General features: G+C 39.1%; 1 protein-coding gene across 1 annotated transcript; it reads right to left on the reverse strand.

The window, feature by feature from the left end:
• Positions 1-3,405: 3,405 nt before the first annotated feature.
• Positions 3,406-23,335, reverse strand: LOC308371247 (inter-alpha-trypsin inhibitor heavy chain H3-like; the record flags this gene model as incomplete). The annotated part of the gene is made up of 20 exons (XM_080846093.1): positions 3,406-3,520; positions 3,622-3,697; positions 4,403-4,551; positions 4,621-4,798; positions 9,087-9,191; positions 9,331-9,417; positions 11,155-11,208; positions 12,072-12,295; positions 12,382-12,515; positions 12,707-12,886; positions 14,313-14,494; positions 14,595-14,705; positions 14,896-15,064; positions 15,147-15,263; positions 15,572-15,700; positions 15,884-15,994; positions 16,268-16,430; positions 22,252-22,356; positions 22,510-22,673; positions 23,264-23,335. 20 exons carry the CDS (start codon positions 23,333-23,335, stop codon positions 3,406-3,408), a joined length of 2,625 nt encoding a protein of 874 aa, XP_080702219.1.
• Between the last annotated feature and the right edge of the window lie 778 nt (positions 23,336-24,113).

The raw sequence follows: 24,113 nt of genomic DNA on the forward strand, positions 1-24,113 counted from the left end.
TTTGCACAGCAGAGGTAGACTTTGGCTTCAATGCTGCGCACATCCACAGCAGAGCGTCGGCGCTCCAGCAGAAGAGGGAATGTATCCTCCAGGGTGCAGTCATAGAGTCCCTTTAGAGACACACAGTACCCTTAGTAGTAGTAGACAGATGTCTGCACTCATTGCAAGGTTTGCAACATTTGCTAGAAAATCTCAAGGCTTTGGCAAAATCATGCCTCAGTAATAGAACAGGTGTTTTTGCACAATTTCTTCACTGGCTATAGGCCTATCAGTCGCACTAGTTGGGATTGGGTGTGGAATTGCCTGTCAGTCAAACCAAGTGAAAAAGGTAAACCCATTCAGATAACCGATTGCTAATTAATTTTTATTTATCTATGACAAGCAGTATAAACATTGTGGTCAACACCTGGAGAGGGCTGAGGTGTCAAATAAAAAATAACTGTAACTTGCATTAAGACAGGCTAAATCTATTTGTATTATTTTTGACCGTTTAAAACTATTGATAGCTAATAATGAATCTAATGGCAACAGTAGGCTAGGCTACTTTTGTTTTCCACATATCTAAAATCACTTATTATAGGCTACTGCTCTTCAGAATTCTGCAAGAAATGCTCCTGCTTGTAATGCATCGAACCACTGCACTACCAATACAGGATATGTAAAAATAGTGATAATCATATTGCCACGGATTTCAGTGCCATAAGTCACTTAATTCTGTTTTTCTCAGCGGAAGCCACGAAACGGCATTGACATTATTAAAACGTAATGTATTGTCCGAAAAGTCACTCTCTTCGAGAGGAGGTGTAATGTTCTCGTATATCCTACCTGGGATAGGTTGAAGAGGTTGTGCGAGTCGTAGTCCAACTTGTTCAGGTGAGCAGAAGTGTTTACACTAGACAGGAGGATGACCAGCAGGTAGCCCAACAAATCCAGCTGCCTCAAAGCCATCGACAGTTTCAAAGTCCGTTTGCTCCTACCGGAAATCAGTTACGACGTAGGCTTATTCCAAAGAATTGCCTCATTTCCCCAAGCGTATGGTTCACTGTGTTGGTATCACTTACCACATAACAGCAACCTGTCCTCTTAAGTGACTTACATGTCGACTAATTCATGAATCCCAAATCAAACCTGTTAGACAAAACCGGAAGAAAACGATGACATTAGTTTAACACTTAGATAGCCTGGATTTTAGAAAGGGAAATTCTGTCGGCTCCTTAGGTCACTCTACCGATAGGCTACTACCAGTAACCAGGCAGGTGACAGTTTGCCGAAATCATGAAAGAACTTAGTTCCGTATTAAGGCGTATTACATTAATTGCGGCATTTATGGTTAGGCTATATAGTGTCTTCACACGCCTGGTCAGAACAGAAGGTTCGTGAAGCCTACCTGTAAGGGCATGTGCGAACAGTCAACGACAGGTGTGACACATCCGCTAAGCTCTCAGGAGGTGTGGAAATCTCTTGGAAAATCTCGTAATGGGACATGCTGAACACACAAACCAGAAAACAGTCTTCACGTAGTACGCATGAACATAACTTAGCACATCCTTATAAACTTTGAAATGAAGTCGTTTCTATTAAAAATGTTGGAAAACAAATAATAATAAAACCGTACATTTCAACGGGTAGAGTAAAGACTACTCACGAAGGTAGTTCACCGGTAATGGAGCTCCTTAAGTAGCCTAGTCTAGTCTGCTGATTGTAGAGCTAGACTGTCCATTTTAACCACCTGTTAAGCTTAGCAGTAGGTAGCCTACCTGTTGTAAAGTAGGTAATGATACAGTAACCTAACTCCAAATTTTAGATGGCTCCAGCTAATGAAACTGGACAGGTAGATGATTCAGTGGGCTGAATATGTGGAGCTCCACCCCTTGTCATTCACGCAGTTGACTCTAGCCTGAAGGTAGCCTACACTCCAGATAAGAGCACTGTAGGCTTACTTTTATTTAAAGATTAAAAAAATATTGCTGTCACTTTAACCAGGAGTCTAGTGGGTCAATGTCCATACTGTTACAAAATCACAGCATCAGACAACAGTGTGTGTTGTGTTTGTGCCTGGTGCAGTGATCATCACCATGGATACAACATAGTGGCATGCATTTGGTCTGTTGCCATTGCCTTAGTGGTGTTAACTGTTGTTAATATATTCAGAAGTGGTAGAAACATTTATAGTTCTTTTACCTCAGATTATAAAAGATTACTACGGTGTAAGGATTTCATACTGCAGTAGAAGGGACCATTCAAAGTCAGTCAAAACAAGACATTAAAATCAAATGGCCACAGAGCAAACTAAAAGCACTCTTCTGCTCGAGCCGGAGGAATATGAAAATGCCACAGAACACGACTTTACAGTCCTTCACATGCAATTAGCCTTACTGGGAATATCTTAAGGGCAGCTCTGTGGCATTGTTGGGGAGATGGTGTTTTATTCAGAGGCATAATGAAATGTCATTCCAGGTTTGGAATGTTGTTGATCAGGAAAAGAAAAAAGTTGGAGGCAAGTAGTTGGAATGTTGTTGAACAGGTACAGAACACCATGCATGCAGTAGCTTCTGTACACAATCAGCCAGATAAAATAATAACAAACCTGTCCTGATATATTCGTGAACTCGCCTTTGCTTAATGCTGTTTATTGTGTTTGTGCAAGCAAATAAAAAAAAAAGCTTCTGCCTTCTGTGCTTATCACTAGTGACAGCAAATTTGACTCAGTTAACAGACCCAAGTGTTTCTGTCACTGAACAGATCCGGGTTAATGAGTAATTTGAGTCAGTATCAGCGAGAGTGTAGAAATCCTAACACTTCAACACAAGCCCATTGTCTCCAACTACAGTACAAGTAAGTACATTCAAATGTCAGAGCTATTCTACATTGAGGGGGGCAGTAAACAGTTTGTGTATTTGCAATTTTAATTTAGGTAATAAAACACTGCATTTTCATCTTGCATGGTAGAAATTGTACCTTGCTCTTTTAATCAAGTATCATCTTCCATAAAAGGCCTTTAAACATGAACTGAGCTGAAAGCCCCATTGTCAACACACCTTTGGGAATTTTGTAGTCACAATTGAAAGGACACAATATTTCCACTGCATTTAGTTATTATTAAATTGACTGCAACCATAGTAGACAAATGGAAACTGTGTGTATAAACCTAAAGTGTCCATATCACAAAATTACATTTCACTCAGGTTTGAGTTTGTATGCTTGTGTATTATTTCATAATATCACTACCAAAGGAGTTAACCTTGGTGTAGAATAGAAAACGGCATCTTTCCATGAATATGCACATATGATTAAACTGACATGATTATATGTAGAGTTTAAAATGAATAAATGCTACTACCATATGTTCACACAACTGCAATATCCTGGACCTTACTGGTCTATACATGTTCTGTATTTTGTCTTTTACAGTTGCAGGAGAGTAAACTCAGAGAGCTCCCCCTGCAGGGCAAACTTCAGCTCCACAAGCTGGCATCTCACTTTGGGTGCGGCCTTGATACTGTAGTCCTTAGCAGAATCCCTAGAGAACGATGTAATGGGGAGTCATTTGTATTAATCAACAATAAAAAAGTATTTCACTCTCAGTTAAGTAATAGAAAAAATCAGGGAATTTAACCTCACCTAGAAGCATCCACCTCCTGACCCTGAATTCTCAGCTTTGTTGGTTGGATCTCCTCATATGCAACTGATAGTTTACCTGATACCAACAGCCAAAAGTGTACTTGACTTACATGAAGTAAATATTATGCATTATAATATTTTTATTATGAGGTGTAAATCATGATTGTATCAGTGCAAAGTACAGCATGCTGTATTAATAATAACAATAACAATGATAACAATAATAATAATAATAAGAAGAAGAAGAAGAAGAAGAAGAAGAAGAAGAAGAAGAAGAAGAACTAGATTTGCATTTCCTGAAGCAAATACCAGTGCGTGCAAAGCAAAAGTAAAAAATTCAAAATACATATTAAGTATCAAGGCATGCAGAGAGAGAGTTAAAGGAGAGGTACAGTATTTAAAGACTGATAGATGATAGATCTTTCAATCTATCAGTCTTTAATTACCTTTTCTTTTCTTTTTTCCCCTGCTTCTCCTTTGTGTGCCTCTCTCTCCCTCTACCTGTCTTGAATTACCTTAGATGTCCTTATCTTTTACCTAATTTTTTTTTTTTTACTTTTCCGTTGCAATCACTGCTATTGCCTCAGGAAATGCAAATTTAGTCAGCCTATTATCATGTCACAATGTCGATCTGAATTAATTCCCGAAAAAGGTACCAATAATAATAAAAAGCCACCTGATAACAGTGCAGTGCATTACTTTGCATGCATTGTAATAGTAATAATAATAACTATTATTATTATTTTTGCTCGAGAAACAGCAATGAGAAGTGCCTGATTACCCATGATGCCCGGAACTGCATTTTCTGATGGGCGTTTTCGGATTGCTGGCCAAAGGAAGCTTTTTCCATGTTGCCAATGAAGCAGAATGACGGCACGAATAGTTGTCATGGTAATATCTGCTTCGTTGTCCCGTATGATCAGTGACAGGCTGCAGAAATTCTCATGTTAGAACTATACACTAGCATATCAACACTCTTTCAAAGTAAAAGCACAGTACCTATCTGTAGTATGATCAGCATCTTTGTCTGTCCACATGAATGAAACAGTGTCCTGTCCATCTTTGACGGTGATCTTAACTGTGTCAAACTCAATAGTCATACTAGCATTAACACAAATTATGATCCTCTGGAAACCATTTCCCCCCTCAGATGTCAGCTCTCCATTCATTGATACTCCTGAAAGGGTTAAAGAGAGAAGACTTAAATTGCACTTAATTCCAATCATAGATTATAAAATATGTTAAACAAGTCAATAATAAAGTAATTTTTGCTGGACAATGTGAACGCTTCATGCAAACACTGAAATATTGAAAGATCATTTATATTTTACCAGTTCAGAAATAAATTGCTTAACACTTTACTTCAACAGGCCTAGAACATTTGAAGTTATGGAATTTGAAGGTAAAAAATTGTTTTTTTTAGAGGTTGAATGGTACAGGCACTGGGGAGTTGAAAGCAAATGCAAGTGCATGGTAGAGATGATCAAACATAGGCCTACACAGACATTTGTGTGAAATCTGTACTTTTTTCTGCAATTTGTTTGGTATGTTATTGTGTAGGCTAACTGCTATTAAGTGTATTACTGTAAATCAATGCAATGCATTAAGGAAAATGGTAGAGCGGATATTCTGCATAGTACTGTGTACAATTGCATTGTGGAAAAATACAACATTTCTTAAGGGGGTTTAGGACTCTATAAAGTGCTTTTGGACACTGTCAGCGCTATATAAACGAGTGCAAAAGAGCAAATATGTCACTTAAGCAATTTAGGTTAATAAATCAGGTCAGAAGTCAGAACTGTTTCATTTCTGCAAAGGTGTCAGTAGCATAGCACTCAAAAGTGTGAAAATATAAATGCATGCACAATGCATGTCAACCTGTATGTTGTTATTAAGATGCAGTGTTTTTTAATGCCATATGTCTTTAAAATGAGCTTTTATTTCTAGGCACAGAACATGGAGAGATTAAGCTGGTCGGTTGAAGGATACGTAAAATAAACATCCTAAAGAAGCCACAATACACACATGTCCGTTTTATGAACTTAGCAGTATACTTTATTTAAAAATTGAACTCAGGAATCAAACCTATGGCAGGGTTCCCACCCATTTTTACTGAAAATATTCCAAAACATTTCTATGACTTTTCAACACCACTTTGCACAACCTACATGTACACAAAATTGCATCCATTAGTCCATAGAGGGGCTTTTTTTTGTTACCAAGTCTGTTAAAGTTTCGTTCATAGTCTGTGTTATAGTTCTGTTCTAGCTGAGTGTGACTCTTGTTTTGTTTTCTGCTGCGGCGTTGAGTTAGATAGTTTAGTTAAGTTAAAGAGTAAGACTCTGTTTTGTTTCTTTCTGCGCATTTAGTGCCAGTTTCTGCCAGTGCTTTGAGCCTGCGCCCCTCTGTGGGTTTTGCTTGCGTGCAAGAGGATCTGTTTCCTTGTCATCTGTGTTTCTACAACCTGTGGTCTGTCTTGTCTGTTCCTGGCTGTCTCCGTTTTGCAATAAACTCTGTTTCTCAAGATTACCATCTCTGAGTCGGTCCGTTCCATGACAACTTTAGAGTGCCAACATTTTTTTATTTAACTGGATTTACATAATGCTTACCACCTGAATTGTATACAGGAGGGTGACTTACAGAAAACAGCCTTCATTTGGGTATTATAAGTGCCAGGCAATTACTTTGCCTTGTCTTACTAACATTCCAACAGGCTTTCAGGCTCTTCTCAATGATGTTCTAAGAGATATGATTAAATATTTTCTAGATGACGTTCTCCTCTTTTCCAAAATACTGCATAAACACTGCCACAATGTCTGGGACAGAGTGTCTCATCCCACTGAATCTAAAGAAGGCCCAGGTGGTGCACGATCAGCCCCATGAACTACTGACTGATCAAATAGTAGGTCAGTAGTTAATTGATTGACTTGAAATATGTTTTGAGTAGACTCTGGATTATTTTAGCATGGTCAACTTCATAGGCTACAGAATGGCGCCTTGCAAGGGCGTAGGTTTGGTCTCAGCATTGGTAGGGACACTGCCCGGCAGACCCCCCCCCCCACCCCCACCCCCACCATAAATTAAAAAATGTAGTTGATGTTATATTTAACAGGCAAACTTTATTAGAATATATTAACGTTTGTGTTCTAACGTGTGTAACTTGGAACTGATTTAAACATAATAAGAATAATAAACCCTTAGTTTAAATTAAAAACTAAAAGTTCTCCGCATTTCCACATCACATGTTTTTATTGTCCTTTTTGGATATCCCAAACATGAGTAAGACCTCATCTGAAGCCCTGATGGTCCAGCTGCTTCTTCTTCAACCTGCACTACATCTGCACTGGATTTCTTAGTTCCCTGAATGCATTTCAAAATATTGCCTTAATGAACAAAAGTACCTAATGAGAAGTACATCCAGTGCATTAGTTTGTTCTGAAATTCATTTGTAATATGTAGGTAAATGCACCAGGTTTTATGGAGCTGTACTAAGCCTACATCATCTGGATTGCAGTGTAATGAAATAATGTATTCATGAATTATATGCTACATACATTTGGGCATCCCAATCTATTGCACCTTTTTACTACCTTCAAGTATAACATGTATTCTCAAAATAGCCATTGTGATTGATTACATTCATGGGTAAAATTGTCTAAACAGGGTAGGGTAGCTTATCCTTCTGGCTTCAACCAGACGAGACGTAATGCCGTAATGCAAGCTAAAGTTACATGTCCTACACACTAGCAACTTTCAAAACATGTTTTCACTGTACAATGGGTGGCGATTTAGGGTTAGCAGCTTCGCAATGTGGATAGTTTTCCGACTAGCTAACTAACAGCGACCTGGGCTTTTTGATAGCTCTATGGGTGGAAAAAACTACTGGCATCTCTTTTCTTTTTAGGTGGCTTTTCAGAGCACAAAAGGGACAAAATATCAATGCTGAGACCAAACGAAATACTGATATGCGTTATTATTTCCTGGCGAATTTAGTAGCTTACCGTATCAGACTACTAGCAGCACTCTCAGTTTCAGGATTCACGTAGGTTTCTGACTGCCACTTCAGCCAATTAAATGACAACATCTTGTCCCACAGGCTCGTGGGCGCATTGGAAAACTTAGAAATGTATTTCTATCTCTTCTGGGCGACAAACATTGTATTGATAATAATACGAATGAGTTTGCAAATATATTGTGCAAAATATTTTTTTCTCAAATTAACAAAATATTGGTAGGGACTTTTTTGTCTTTCCCAAACTTTGGTCGTGACTAGTCCCTACCAACCCTATGCAAACCTACGCCCTTGGCGCCTTGTTAACTATGGTAGCTGTTCTTGTCAGTCAATACAAAAAACATCTGTCTGGAGCATATATTGCAGCCAGTATCATACACAGGAACTTATTTTCTATAGGCAATTATTTATCTCTCTTTTAATTGTCATTACGAAAGGCTATAAATCAACAATAGCAGTTTTGTTGGACTTTGGTTTTGAGAACGGTTACTGTAAGGAGCTTTAAAGGAGTTGTCTGAGGCTGCTGAAAAAGTGAGCAAGTGGTTGTGGCTGAGGTACTGGCAGGACTTCTTGAAGTTGAGTATTAACCTGAAGTAACGCAAATATACGTGAAATATTGTCGCGTTGTATCTATCTATTGTCGCGTTATATTGTCTCTAGTAGTGGCATTTGGGACCTCGGACTGTTGTTTCACTTGTTCTGTTGGATCTTGCACTGGAAATGACTGCCCTGTTCCCCTTATTGTTTGCTGGATTTTTATACTTTTTGCTTAGTTACAGTTTTGCTGGATTTAGCTTTTTATTGCTTGGTTGTGACACTTGAGTCCTGTCTCTGATTTAACAGTGGTATCACATTAGGTAATCAATCCAGCTGCGCTGGTTGAACTCCTCACTTTGGCCTGATAGATATTGCTGTTTGTTTTTACATAAGACTTATGCCTAATGTACCTTCAAAAACAGTAAAGTACTGAAAAATGGATTACAATGTCACTGTTGACTTTCAGTAATTTACTGGAGATAATGTCAACCATTTATTTACAGCAGGCATCTCATTACAATGAATACCATGCTGATAAAATACTACAAAAGAACTACACTCTGTCTTGTGTTGTAATTAAAGTAAACTTTAACAAATTAAACTAACATCAGTTATGTTAGCTAGCTAGTAATCATTTCATAGAAACAACACTTTTGCATTAAAAAGTTATCTTAGCCCATTTAGCTAGCTCACAACCAGGCTCCAAGTTCTGACAGGTATGACAGATAGCTGAATGGGGCTCAAATGAAGTAATTTTCCCCCAAATCAACTGATAGCCTTACTACACTCTGTTACTGGCTAATAGCTGTAGTTTTCGCAGGAAATGTTTGACAGTGTATCCTGTAGGCCTACTGATACTCAAATTTGATGTAAGAAGGTTGAGAAGGTGGAATAAGTGAGCATGGTGCCGTCCTACCAGATGTAGGGTCCTGCAGCAGTCGGACAGAATGGCCTGCTGGGATGTCAAAGCAGAGAGGGAGAGATTGACCCTCAGCAGTCATCAAGAACCTCACAGGGGTCCCTACACAGAGAGAAAGAGACAACATTAGTGAAGGAGTAAGGTACAGCAAAGCAGTGGGCACAACAGGAGGCAGTAAGACATACAATTATGCAAATTCAGGGCTGTATATCTCATTTGACTGATTGAGGTAGTTGGGTACCTGGTGTTAGAGTTGTTGGTGCTGATACTGCTGTTGCTAATGGAAGGTGTGCAGATTGAGGGACATCATCGAACAAATGATAGACACCTTGATAGACACCAGATGGTGAAAGACTTATATTCTTTGCCATTATATTGCTTTACTATCTAGGGTCTACTGTTTGCTATCCAGCTAAGTAAGTGGGTGTAGGGAAATAAAAAAAAATGCTGTATGGACATTATGGGTATGAACTTAATTAAAATTAAAGTTTTAAACCAACCTGTCCCAGGGTAGGCAGGTCGACTACGAGAACCCACACCAGGTGAAGCAGGAATCGAATAGTGATCCATAGACAACCTTGGTGGACCATAAAAACTCCTTCCTGCTCCACCTATGAAGAATTCACAAAAATGACCCTATGATATGACTCTATGACATGATATGCATGATTTAGGCATTAACTGTGGTGTTTTATCTGCATCTCCATCTGTTCATCTCTTCTTTTCTATCTCCTGTGCTGTAACAGTGGTTCTTTATCCTGCTACCGGAGTGCCTCTGCACTACAGTCTCCCCCTTCTCAACATCACAGACTGAACTTGTCAGTGACAGTCTTTTTGGAGCTGTGGGTTTTCGGGATAACACGCTTAACTTTGGCAAACGTACATAGCCAGCCATGCATCTATTGAAATACAAATTCGAGATTCAAATTCAATTTAAAATTCAGCTAACACTGACAGAGTAAAACAAATCCACATGAGCTGATTTATAATTTGAAAACAATAGAAACACTTCAAACGTATACTTTAGCTGAGCTACTTATAGTGAAGGACTTGTTGTTGCTTGCCTTCGTCATTGGTGTAGGTTCACTGTCCTCAACCTGGCAACTCGCATGAGCTTCGATTCTGGGGTGGAGGGGGAGGGGGGAGACAAAGCGCTTCTATATTTTAAATTTGGAATGCAGTACCGATTTCAAACGCTTGGTGTCGGCACTACATAGTGTTCCTTTAAAACACATTAAACCCTTCTATTTAGAAAAATATTACATTTTACCTTCGGGGATTTACAGAGGTTTTAGTGCAAGCATTTCTAAAGTTCTGAAATTCACCATCTCAAACTGGAAAATATCTTTAAGTATACAATGAATTCCAAGGTAGTATAGACCTGATATCCAACTTCCAATACAGCCCAAAACACTGATGCTAGCTCCACATCAAAAGTGTGCAGTGGGAGAAATACAAACTATTACCGCAATGCAGACTGACTGTATCCATTCAATAAGGCCACTGCTGAGAGGGGCACACTGACATGGTGTCAAGAGGGGGTCACAGAGTGCAGTTCATCTAATGTTTAAATAAGCAGGTGTGCTTAGAGGAGGGCTATAGATACAAATTATGCAGGGCTGAGGTTCCCAGGACCAGGATTAAGAACAACTGTTACAGGATAGGAGATGAAGAAGGACATAGCATTTTTAGAATTTACTTTATTCAAAATATGTGTGTCCCTATTACTATGGTGCACAGGAGGGGTCACAGTGTGAAATTGAGCTAAATGGCAATTAACATGAAATACCAGCATTCTGAGAGCTGGTGAAGAAATTGTGTTGAAATTGTGGATAGGGATGGTAGTTTTGCTGATCCAGAAACATCAGCATCCAAAATTACAGAATGTAATGGTTCCATTATAGTCACATTCCACCACAACGCAACCTACCAGTGCAATATAGGTTGTTTATGGCTATATGTAGGTCTGTTTACTCACTTGAGCCTGAGCCACTATCTTACTGCATGTAGACCATAAAGTCTGATAATTGCCAAATGTGAACTACGTAGTGTCTTACTGCCTTACCTTGAAAACTTAATCCCCAGTTCTGGGTGCGGGCCTGTCCACGCACACTTTGTGCTAAAAAAGAAGAATAAAATTGAATCACTGTCAAATAGAATTGCAAATCATGAGAAAGTATCGGAATGACCACAACTTGGGGAAAAAACTGACAAGAAACAAACTTGTATCACCTGTGAGAATCCGGAAGGACCTTATATGTGACTGACTCCAGATAGCCTTTCCCACACTAACTGCTCTGATTGCTAAAATCCGTTATTGCACTGCCTCTGGCTGCAATTTTAAAAATGTATCATCACCACTGACATATCTAAGGTATTAGGAATGAGAAGGCTATGCTTAAACACTTACATTCGCGTTTGCCCAAAACACCTATCCACCAATCTACTGTTTGTTTTGTAAGGTTTTGTATGGACGCTTTGGAACTGCCTGAGGACTTGGCAAATAGAAGATTTATATGTGAACAGATACATTGCACACCAAACCTTCAGTGAACCGCGGACAAAATGAACATTCTGTGGCATGGAATTAATATAGTGCAGAGCAAACTGCGTTTCGTGCCACCTAAGTATAAATGTTGGCAAATTATCTATTACCTTTTAAATGTTTTAACCCCAGGCTGTGGATCAAAATACCTACTCGTGACATGCAGTACTCTTACTATGCTCTACGGTATGGTACTACTTTTCCTTCTTTAAAATGTATATTTTGTGTAAAACCTCTGCAAAGCCTCAGTAAAATGTTATTATTGTTTACTTTATTCATGATTATTGCAATATAATGGTAAGAACTAAACATATATAATGCTGATTGGACTTTTATATGGATAACAATTTTCTATCACCAGTGATATTTCCACTGTGCAACGCTTATAGCAAGGTTTCATTTCTTGTAAATATTAGATGCTTCTTCCCCACACTCACTTTTGCGTATGCCTGGAGATGAATGGAGCTGAAATTTGAAATTAGTCCTTCTGGATGAAATTGGAGGCTTCTCTCCCTCTTTGGGTTTGTTAGCCACCTGAGTGTCCTCGCCCTCAGGTTTGGTGACCACCATAGAGGTGAGTGGGGTTACAAAACTGTACTTGAGAGAGAGATCAAGAGCCATCTTCCTCACTGCCTCCTTTTCCTCACCAGTCAGCATCAACCTAAAACATGTACAGTGTGAACTCAAATTCTCACAAACTACAGACAGACACAGATGCATACCACCACATCTGCACCATACACTCACTCCTTCTCCAGAAGCTGTTTAACTGTGAGGCAGGCCCACATTCTCTGGGCGAAGTTCTCAATGCCGCTCAAGTCTGCAGGGAGTTTTTCATCTTTAGTGGGTGTGGTGTCACGATACATCACTTTGTTATGTTTCTGTCATGGACATATCACAAATTAGCACATTGACCTAAAGTACTATTCTATCCTATTTTGAACCTGCATCAATATCACAGCATGACAAGGATTATAGTCATAAGGAGGAATGTTGGTATAAACAGTATTAAAAATGCATTTCATGAAATTAGTTAAGGCAAGACTTTAGTTATTAATGAATTAACCCTCACCGATATTGCTATAACTTCTGTACTGAAGTCATCTATGTTGTTGTCCGTGATCCTTCCAGCCACTACAATCTCAGAGCCATTGTAGTAATGGCTAAAGGTGGTTTGGGTCAGGTTTGTGGCACCGGTGTAATTCATCTGCACACTGGTTAAGAGAGGAGTTGCCACCTCTTCATAGAAACCCTGTTGAAAAAATACAAAATAGCTGATAAAGTGTCAACACTGTTTCACACAGCATGTGAAGTGAACCTTTTATGTTTTGTTAAAACTGAGGTAATTGATATTGGAATGACTTGTAGCGAAGTCACCTCTGTTGTAACTGTTTCGTATTGCATTAAATAATTCAGAATCTTTCCTACCATCCCTTTGAACATCATTAATGCTCATGTTACTACATAACCAGCTACTGTTGCCGGGCGTGTGGACTAAAATACAAATCAGCTAGAAGGAAAGTCAAACCAAAGCAAACAAGAATCAACTTTATATGTTGAGAGGATAAGCCAAAATAGTGATAAATAGTGTTAAATACATAATAACTAAACAGACCATTATGATTTCAGGACTAGCATGAAGACAATGGGCCTCATTATCGAACATTTTCTGAAGTTTCGGAAAACCAACGTAAGAAAAACATCTCCACCAAATTCATGAACGCCTAAAAAACTGTTCTTATGCAGCCAAAGTTTTCTCAGCTGTGCTCCCCCAAATGAGGTTTCTTAAATACAACACGCGTTCTCGTGCACCTGAATTTGCATACATACACGCCCCGCCAGCACTCAACCATAGTGACGCGTGAAGTCGGAATTCACCAAATCCACATGAAAGAAACTCTAAAGCAAGCACCGGTTGAGTAAACGCAGATGTTACTTCACTGGTGCAGAGATGAAGGTACTGTTGCAGGATGTAGATGTGTCCATTCTATTCCACCATGGTTATATCAACACGATTGAGTTTAGTGCTTATTTATTTATTCACTTACATTTACAGTTCGTGTAGTCCTTTTATTTATTTTATGACATCACGATGCCTCGTTGAATCATGACTATAAATGTGAAACGTAATTGTTAATGATACAAATATTCTCGTATTTATTTTTTTATTATAATTATTTTAATCCGAGGATGTCTGTAGAGTTGATGTGAACGCAATCACCAACGATTTATTACAAATTTAGCCCTTAACACTTCTAACACCGAGCGGCATCTTTTGGTTTTATGAGGAATCGCATTAAAGGAAACTCTGGCCGATTTACGACTGCTATTTCGCGTTCTGAACTTCTTCCCAGATAAGAAAACTTCCATGAATGCCAAATTTGCTCCCAAATCCACCGGAAGTGGAGTTAAGAAGAAATTCCTTCTTAAATCCTTCGTCTTAACTGCTTTCTAGAATGAGGCCCAATGACCTTAGCCTATATGCAGCCTGCTATGAGGTGTCTCCTAAAAATGATTATTGTATCTTCACACAATGTTTTCTTTGCGAGTAAGGCTTAAGTACAAACTGAGATCCATTTCTTGGCTCACATCTTAACTTAAGACAGAAGTCCCTTGCACATTAGTGTAGCCTACCTTTATTGGTTCATCAGTCTAACATTTGTGGTGAAACTCTGTACCTTTAGCTGAAGAGCTGCGTCAGACTCCTCATAGATCCTGCGACCCACACCACTGTTCTCCTGGGCCATCTTCTGCAGGAACTCAAAGTTCACATCAAGGCCAAAACCAAGGCAGTACAGAGGAAACTTCTTCCCAATGGCCTCTCTCACATTGGACTGGATCTTCGATTGATTAGTCTCTCCTTCAAGAGGCCAAAGGGTTACAATATATGAACTCATCTTGTAAATATTGCTGTTAATGGTAAAAGCAGAGTTTGAGGGTGGATTGAAGAATATTCACACCTGAAGTGGGATCTCCATCAGTTAGAAGTATGAGAATGGAGGCTGAACTTTGTCTGGGGTGTTTATTGATCATGTCTACACCTTTCAACACTGCAGCATTTATGTCTGTGGCTGAAGAGAGCAATTACGTACAACATAGACATCAGTACAAATTCTTCATTAAAAATGTATAGATACCACCACTACTAGTTTTACTAGCAATACTTATAACAATGTTTTACTCACACATTTCAGTAAAAGTTAAAAATTAAATTAAATACTCTTATTATTCTGCAATGTAGACAATTATGTCCTATCTTACCACCACGATCTACAATCCCTCTTACAAACTCCTTTGCCCTCTTCAGGTTATTGGGGTTGGCCTGGAGAAGTTCATGTTTCCATGGAGAAACTTTGCTATCAAATAGGATGAGGCCAAAATAATCATCGTCAGCTAGGTCATCCAGAATCTTCAGTAAGGCCTCTCGAGTCTGGGTTTGACAAAAAGGTTTGACATCTTTGTTAAGATACACAACTCCGATGCCTTTGTCATTCTACTGGGTGTTAATGTACCTGTTCTATTTTCCTGCCGTGCATAGAGCCGCTCTGATCAATGAGGAAGACCACATTTTTGGGGATACGTGGAAGGTCGACTGGTGCAAAGAAATGAACAAAGTAGCCACCATGTTCCTTGTGAGTACAAAAAGTGCAAAAAGAAGCAACTTGAAAAATATTGTAACCTCTGAATGAAATGATGCAGACACATTTAAACAAATAAAAACACAAATAGAGAACAAAAGGCATTTACAGTATACACGCATTATTGCTCCCATTAACAACAAATTAAATAGAAAACAAGATAAGTACTGCAAGAGATTTCATTTCCAGATTTATTTTTCTACAGTACTTATTTTTCTACAGATTTTGGAATCTAATTTGAAATATATTAGAAATACTTTATTGACGTTGCAGACTCAATCACTAAGTCCACTACATACCGTTACATCACCTTGGGACTGCGGCCTATTAACATCATAATGGATTTTCAGATTCCCCTTAAGTCCAGTCTCTCCACAACCATCACATTGCATTTGCTGGTCACGTGTAGGGTAAAAATGTACCCATACCTAAAATGGGAAAAAACTCTAAACTGCTGGGGTAATAGAGCAGTATTGCAATGCCAATACGTTTTTTTTTGTTGTTGTTTTTTTTACATTTATAGACATTTCTCTATTGACATGACCATGTAAATTAAACCACTCCATTAAAGTAAAATAAAAGGATGTTCATTGAAAAGTTCTGTGCAATACCTGTTTGTCAGCACGTGTAGTTGTGACAGCATTGGCCAAGTCTTTCTCACCCAAGGAGCCTTTAACTTCATGGAAGTTTATTCCAGTCTTCTCATAAATGTTTACATCAATCTGTTGGGGGAGCCACACATCTTTTATGGATGATATTGGTTATAGCACTAATATATTTATTGGAGGAGACACACCAATTTTAGGGATGATATTGGTACCAGCAGTAATAGATATATTAGAGGAGACACACATCTTTTAGGGATGATATTGGTATAAGCACTTATATACAGTATATATTGGGGGAGTCACATCTTTAGTTATGTCTTTGTAATGTATTGCACAAAATGTATCCCCCAGTAATCAAGTTACCAATAAAAATGGACTCTCTCTCACCTTGAAGTCTTTGACAATTTGACCAGGTTGGGCATTGATCAGCAGCTCATATTTTCCAAGACGACGTTGGAGCAGTTCCTCATAGGTGAGTTCAAAGGTCACCTTGCTGTGAGCAGCAACCGTCACTGATGTTTTGAAATCCTCTAACGTCCTTCCCACTGAACTAAGAGAATACAATGAAAAAGCAAAGCTTGTATGAAGACAGCTCAGGGTTAGGCTGTATATTTTGACACCAGATCCGCATTTGCAACATTCATTGAAATTCATTGAAATCGCATTTGAATTTACCACAGTGTACAGCATTAAGAGTTGATACATCTTATCTTGTGTGGCAGATTGACATGCTCCAGCCAGAAGTACCACAAGATTTACCCTTGTTTGTTTAAATTATTGGTGAAATTAGTTTTCGTGCAAGCTGTGGTACAGTAGCCTGACGATGTCATACTCATAATTCTAGTCAGAATATGAGTCTGATACTGCTCCATTGGGCTGTGATTATGGGGCGTGTTTCAACCGACCAGGAAAATAAATGCCTCTTCGCTCAATTGGATAAACCTAGAACCAATGACATCAATGTATTATGACCATCGGGGTAAACTGATACATTAAACTTTTACCGGATCCCGTAGGAAGGACGGCAAAAACATATTTTCGATCGCCAAATGCCTTGTTTGCGTTTCTCTGTTCCTTTAACCGAACTTAATGCGCTGTCAATGTCTTCTAAAACAGACACAAATCTCCACATTTCAACTTTCATGCGGCAGCCATATTTGTTGAAAAGAATTCAACCCAAGCGTTAGTGACATAGTTGATTACGTTACTGTTGATCATCTGTCCATCATGGTATAAAGCCCGCCCTGACAATTTGATTGGCTGTCGTGTTTTTGGTAGGGCATAATTTCTCCCCAACGGAGCGATGCCATACCGAACTTCCAGACCTCAAATATTGTGGGCGGAGCTAAGTTCAATCCTGGTATCCAGGCTAGTGGTACAGGACATTAATCCTGAAATACTGAATATACAAATGTATTAATAAATGACTATTGACTGAAAATGGACAAATAAAGCAATCCACACAAACAATATTTAATCGGGAATGGGTAAAAGTATTATAGACACATTCATTTCCCTCAATATATCTATTCTCAGAATTACAAAATAGTTTAGAAGTTTTCACATTGAATTATACAAACATTTATTTATTGTTTTCATATTTATTTCTGTATTTCTCTGTCTGTTTGACCATTAAGGGGCCATCCATGAGAGCTGGTCATAGTGACCCCTTCCTCCAATTGCTTGCTTGGTATCAGAGTATGCAGGGTGTTACTGCCTGGTAGCACAGGAAATCAAAGCTAGCCAGGGCTCTTCATCAGTTCATCAGTGAGCTAGCTGCATTACTTCATCTTAAAGCAGCACAACAGATCAATAGCTATTCGCTAACGGTATGCTAGCAGCTAAAACTAACGAAATCTCTTGAAATGTGCTGACTTTGACACTATGACAATCTAGTTACTCAATGACTGTCCTTACACAGTCAAACATCAAGCAAGTACAACACAAGACAAAGCAAGACGGCAAATAAGCTACTTGCTAGATCAGCAGACAAGTCGGGCTGCCACCTGCAAAACTACAGAACGAAGTTATATGCCTATGGACCCTGGTATGGCAATGGCACGGAGGCGATTCTCCATATTAAAAGTCATTGTAGCGCCTCAATTTTTTTCAACGTTTTTTTTTTAAGGTAAAACTGCGTATCCTAACCCTAATCATGAAGTATTATTATTGCATAGTGTTACTTTAACAAAGTAATGCAAATAGGGTTGGCTAGTGCCTCACCCAGGAAAGACAATACAAGAGAATCACGAAAAACATTCGATTGAGCTAGAGTACAGGCCAAATAAAAACTGCTATGCAGTCATTTGGGGAAAATCTTTGATATAATGATTTATGTGTGGAAAAGAATAAAACCAACAATGCTGTTCAGACCTTGTATGTCTGCCTCACTATCCTACTTACAAATTACAAAAGGCCAATGGCTTAAATTTGGCCAGCATGTCATACTAGTCATGTGTCCTTTTTTTACAATAGCTCTCAGTTGGCACTTATAAGAGCTTGCTAACTGGTATCTTTTGGCAGGATGGCATGCTGTGAAACTTCCACATTTCTGCAGGGGGCTCTGGCCCGGAACACAGAACTACATAGTGTACAGTGCCCTCCGCAATTATTGGCACCCTTAGTGAATGTGACCAAAACAGGCTATGAAAAAATATATCTTTGCTGTTTATCATCTTGGTCTTTCCCTCAAAATATTCACAAAAATCTTACCTTTTCATCGAAGTAAAATTCTTGAAAGAAATAATTTTTTTGACATTACATAAAATATTTTTCTCCAAAACATGGATGCCACAATTATTGGCATCCCTAGAAAATCCTATAATTAAAATCTAACTGAAGTATATTACCAGTCATGTTTTACATTTTTGAGTTCACCTGTTTCATTAGGAACTCTTAAGTGGTCAACCATGGCTTCCTGCTTCACTGAGGTATAAATATGAGGTGACACATGCCAAATACCCTTAGTCATTCATCAAGATGGGAAAGACAAAAGAACTCAGTGTCAAAGTGCGACAAAAAGTTGTTGAGCTGCTGAAATCCGGATTTAGGGAAATAAGAAAATATCTAAACAGTTGGAAATACCCACTTCCACAATCAGGGCAATAGTTAAGAAGTTAAAAGCGACAGGAGATGTCAGGAATCAGCCTGGAAGAGGACCATTAACCCCACGCACCGTGAGGAGGATGGTTCGACTGGTAAAAGAATCTCCAAGGATCACAGCTATATAATTGCAGAGGTTAGTTAAGTCCTGGGGTCAGAAAGTCTCCAAACTACCATCAGACTGCACCTACATCACCACAAGTTGTTTTTGAGGGTTATCAGAAAAAAGCCTCTGCTGTCAATCAACAACAAACTAAAGTGCCTACAGTTTCCCAAATGTAAGTCAGACTTTTATATTAGTGTTATATGGTCAGATGAGACCAAAATAAGGCTTCTTGGCAACAAACATCAAAGGTGGGTTTGGCGTAGACAGAAAGATAGCCATACAGAAGAGCACCCCATACCCACATTGAAGTATGGTGGCGGATCTCTGATGTTGTTGGGCTGTTTTTCTTCCAAAGGCCCTGGACATCTTGTTAGGATACATGGTATCATGTACTCAATCAAATACCAGCAGATATTAAATAAAAACCTAACAGCCCCCCTCTAGGAAGCTTAAAATGGGCCATGGTTGGACCTCCCAGCAGGACAATGATCCGAAGCACACCTCAAAATCAACACAAAAATGGTTCACCGACAGCAGAATAAAGGTTTTGCCATGGCCATCAAAGTCCCCAGACCTAAACCCCATAGAAAATCTGTGGGAAGAGCTGAAACCGAATCTGCAAATGTGTTGACCTCAGAATCTGAAGGATCTGCAGAGATACTGTATGTAGGAATTGTCTCAGGTCTGTACCATGTGTTCACCAACCTCATCACACATTATAGGAGAAGACTTGGAGCTGTTATCTTGGTAAAGGGAGGCTGCTCAAAACATTAAATTAAGGGGTGCCAATAAGTGTGGCACACCTGTTTAGGAGAATAGTATTTATTTAATGAAAAAATCTAAGTTTTCTTTCAATAATTTTCTTTCAATGAAAAGGTAAGATTTTTGTAAATATTTTGAGTGAAAGACCAAGAGGATAAACAGCAAACAAATATTTTTTCATAGCCTGTTTTGGGCACATTCACTTAGGGTGCCAATAATTGAGGAGGGCACTGTATATCCTAATAGGCCAGCGTTAGCGACACATGTTTTTATCTGTCCATCACATGACCATATAGCATCCACATTTTCCCTATAGCTGCATATAAAACACCTTCAAAAATGGCAAATTGTTGCGTAGTCTTTAAAAGCAATACCATACCACTGACAGCTTCATCATGACAGTATCCAGTAGCCTAACCATGGAGAGTGGAGGTTTAAATCTGAGGCTGAAAGCTGAACACTATTTCCATCTTGGGAGAAGAGGTGGAGGGCTGCAAATACCTGGGCGTTCACCTGGACAATACACCGGACTGGAAATGTAACACTGAGACTGTCTATAGGAAGGGACAGAGCAGACTCTTAGGTCTTTTAATGTGTGCAGCAAGGAGTTGCATAATACCAGTTTGTTATGGCTGTTGGAGTAGTAGCATCACAGCCGCCAACTCTTAAAGAAGGCTAGCACTATGCAGAGCTGGTCATCGAGAGAAGCATGTTGCATAAGCTGCTCAACATAATGGACAACGCTACACACCCCCTACATAACCTACTGGCCAGAAAACAGTGGCTTTAATCGGAGGCTCCTTGAAATAGGCAAACTTCATATATTACTTACAACACTAGAAAGGGACGCATTTAGTTTCCCCTCACCCAAGTTATTCTTTCCTGCCAAAAGGTCCAGAGTAGGCCACACCTTGTATATCCCCCAAAAGCATTGCCCCTGACAAACACCTGTGGATAATCTTTTATGCATTGTGTTAATATGTTAATTCTGTAGCCCTATAATAGTTACGGAATTCTGTTATCACTTGAAGAAGAGGATTCTCAGTGATCAGAACCTGTATGATCTGAACTTGTGAAACATTTGTGAAAATTGTAAAAAAAAAAAAAATGGAAAAATGAAACTGGAAGGTAACTCGGAGAGCTAGACCTCCGCCAAGGCCTAATGTTGAATTTTTAGCAACTAAAAAACTACATTTGTGAGTCAAGTCCGCTCAACGAGTTAAGGCCCATGCCTCACCTGTCTTAAACAACACCCAACACACTAATTGCACTGAAAACATAACCTCCTTGGTGGAGGTAATAACGAAAGCAGTGTGAATATTAATAGCCAAAGCTCTGCAGCTCTATTCGGTGGTTACTGTCTCCGAGTTACAATCACAGTACCATCACAGGAAGAAATTAAAAACAAAATGACACAGACACCCTATCTAACTCTCTCCACTGATAGTTGGACCTCCAGAGCAAGTGAAAGAAGTGGTGATGAGTAGTGTGTCGCTAACGCTAACGCTATAACCTCAGCCTGTTTACTGGAGGGATGAAAACCATCTAAACTCGGCGGGCAACACCGGGCTCATGACAAACATCACTGGCCACCTCAAATTAGTTCTATGAGCAACACAATGGCCCTATTAAGAGCCACCCCAATGACCAAATGAACAGCCTGCATGGCTGCATGTGTGTGAAGCTAGCTGGTTAGCTTAGCTAAACTAACCAAACCATGCTACAATTAGATAAATAAATACATATAAACCTTTCTATTCTAGTTGTGACTTTATGTTTGCCCCTGAACCCTGTAAGCTTTGGATTTCACCTATGAACAGATATGACACCCAAACATCCAGGACACATCTGACTTATCACTTGATAAGTAAACCCATTTCCGTTTTTTTAAGCAATCAGAACATGTTTTTCTGTAGCTCAACAGAACACAGAATTCAACCAGGCCATGATGTAATCCATGTTTTAATAATTTAGTAGACACTTTGATCCAAACCGGATAAACAGCCATACTTCCTGGGAATTGATACCCACATTTTGGTCTTGTTAGTAGGCTACCTTCCTCTTTATCATTGCATTCGCATTCATATGCTCTTTATCATTACATAATAATTCATCATGATATATACCGTATTTGTGAACATTAAATTAAATGTACTTTGGTACTAACATCAGACAGATTTTATGTTCTTTTCTAGTGACTATCCTTGGTAGAGCACCTGAAAATAGAATTTTTTTGGATGTACGTGTCAAACATTTACAACTGTTTAGTGTACTTTGCCCTGAGAGTATTGAGGTTTTGAGGTTGGCCAGCATGAAACAAACTAAATATGTGCAAACAGTAGACACTATTTATGCCAGTGTCACTGAAACAGCAAATATATTTTGTTGTTTGATTGGGTACCTGACCAGTCCAGCACTTTGGCCTTGTGAGACGGCCTGAGTGTACTGTTGCTGGGCCTTCTCCTTCTCTTTCACAACCCCATCGTATGTTTGCTCACCAATAGTCCTGTAGTAAAATGCAGGGAAGAGACGTGAACAATCACGGAGTTAGATTATATTGTACCAGTTTGTCTTAGTGTAATATGAATGTCTAGGTCTTTAATGACCAGCACTTTAAATAAAACGCTTGCTTGTAGAAAGAGTGAACTGGAGTACGAACATTCTGAATTTGCTGATGAAGGCAGTTTTGGGTATTTTAACATGGAAGTCAATCTCAGTTGCGTTGTCACGGCTGTTAGCCACACGACTTGTGACAACTGTGATGGCATAGCGACTGGTTACTGTGGTGTTGATGTGAAAGCTGTAAATATCCCAGTTGTTTGACTGTACAGATAACACAATATTTCAAGGTTAGAAAGAAGTGCATAATGACTTACACACTGAAATTGTTGACCCCAAAACACCACTTTTTTGTGGGCTGTTGCTTGCAAAACCATTAGGTATGAACGAATACCTGGCATTAAATGTATAAAATTAAAAAGAAAATGTATTTTTACTTAATAGAAAACCATGTTTTTATAAGGAACTAATGTCTTTCACTGAATTGCAGTGATGGTACTCTACATGTTTTAAGACCCAGGCCCGACCTTGGAACACTTGAAATGGTTGTTCTACAAGGGGAGCTTTTTTCAATAGCATTCCCTTATAATGCTTTTCGATGACAGTTGACATGCGTGCACAATACATGTTTAATAAATGCATTCACAACAAAAGCAGACAACTTAAATGCATTATGAAAGCTTCCTCTCCCCTTCACCTCTCTGCTATTCATCACTATCAGTGCATGGGCAGTTGGAATTATTTCAACTTCTAGGAATTTACAGCAGCACTCCCATAGTACAAAATTAAAGACTTGGATTAAGAACATGAGTTTGCCATTATTATTTTACAACATAGTGAACCATAAGTCCTACCTCCACAGAGGGGGCGGAATCCAAGCCAATTAGTAGAATGCTGAAGATAATCACGACTGCTGCTTGATCCATTATGGCAATGCAGTCCAGGTCTCTCACACTGGCTTTTTCACAAGAGAGCAGAGGCTTCTATTGGCCGCTGCAAGCTGAGTGGGTGTGCTGTTCTTTTAACTATTGACTGTATGTGGTAAGCTAGACTAATGGAAGCCACAGATACTTACTGATGCACAGACCTGCCTACATTGGAAAATGTGTTTGAGTACCACCCCGGTGCGGCGCGGCAAGATTTTGTGGCCTTCATTTTATTAGTTATAATGCTGTTGTTGCATGATTGAACCAATCGACGACATTCTGAGCTAATAAATAATGCAGTTCTGAACCACAAACAAATTTGAACAAATTTGAACAAATTTGTAGCCTGGGATGTTATTTCACTCTAGGCTCCTTAGGAACTTCTCACACAATGGTCATGTTGTATTTTTTCCCTACCTCATACCTATCAAGTGTCATGATTCATCATTCTTTTTTCTCCCCACGTCTGATGTTCGAATGCAAGCCCAATTACATGTGATACAAGGACTACACAACTTCTAAGACCAAATGATGGCGCTGTGTTTGCTTCTTTATTATTTAATTAAATTCTAGTCAGTGGAAGAGTTTTTTAGGCTATTACAGACATCCCAACCTGCAAAAAGTCATTTCAGGGAGGTATCCCCCCCTAGGCCTACGTATTACTGTTGTGGTCCCTAAAAGTTATAAAAGCATAATATCATTCTAGCCGGCATGAAATAATGCACATGAAATGAAACTTTTTTGGGGGCACTCTCCCTGTGCCATGGTGCCCCTGTTC

The sequence above is a fragment of the Sprattus sprattus genome (assembly GCF_963457725.1).
Source record: "Sprattus sprattus genome assembly, chromosome: 10".
NCBI classification, from domain to species: domain Eukaryota; kingdom Metazoa; phylum Chordata; class Actinopteri; order Clupeiformes; family Clupeidae; genus Sprattus; species Sprattus sprattus.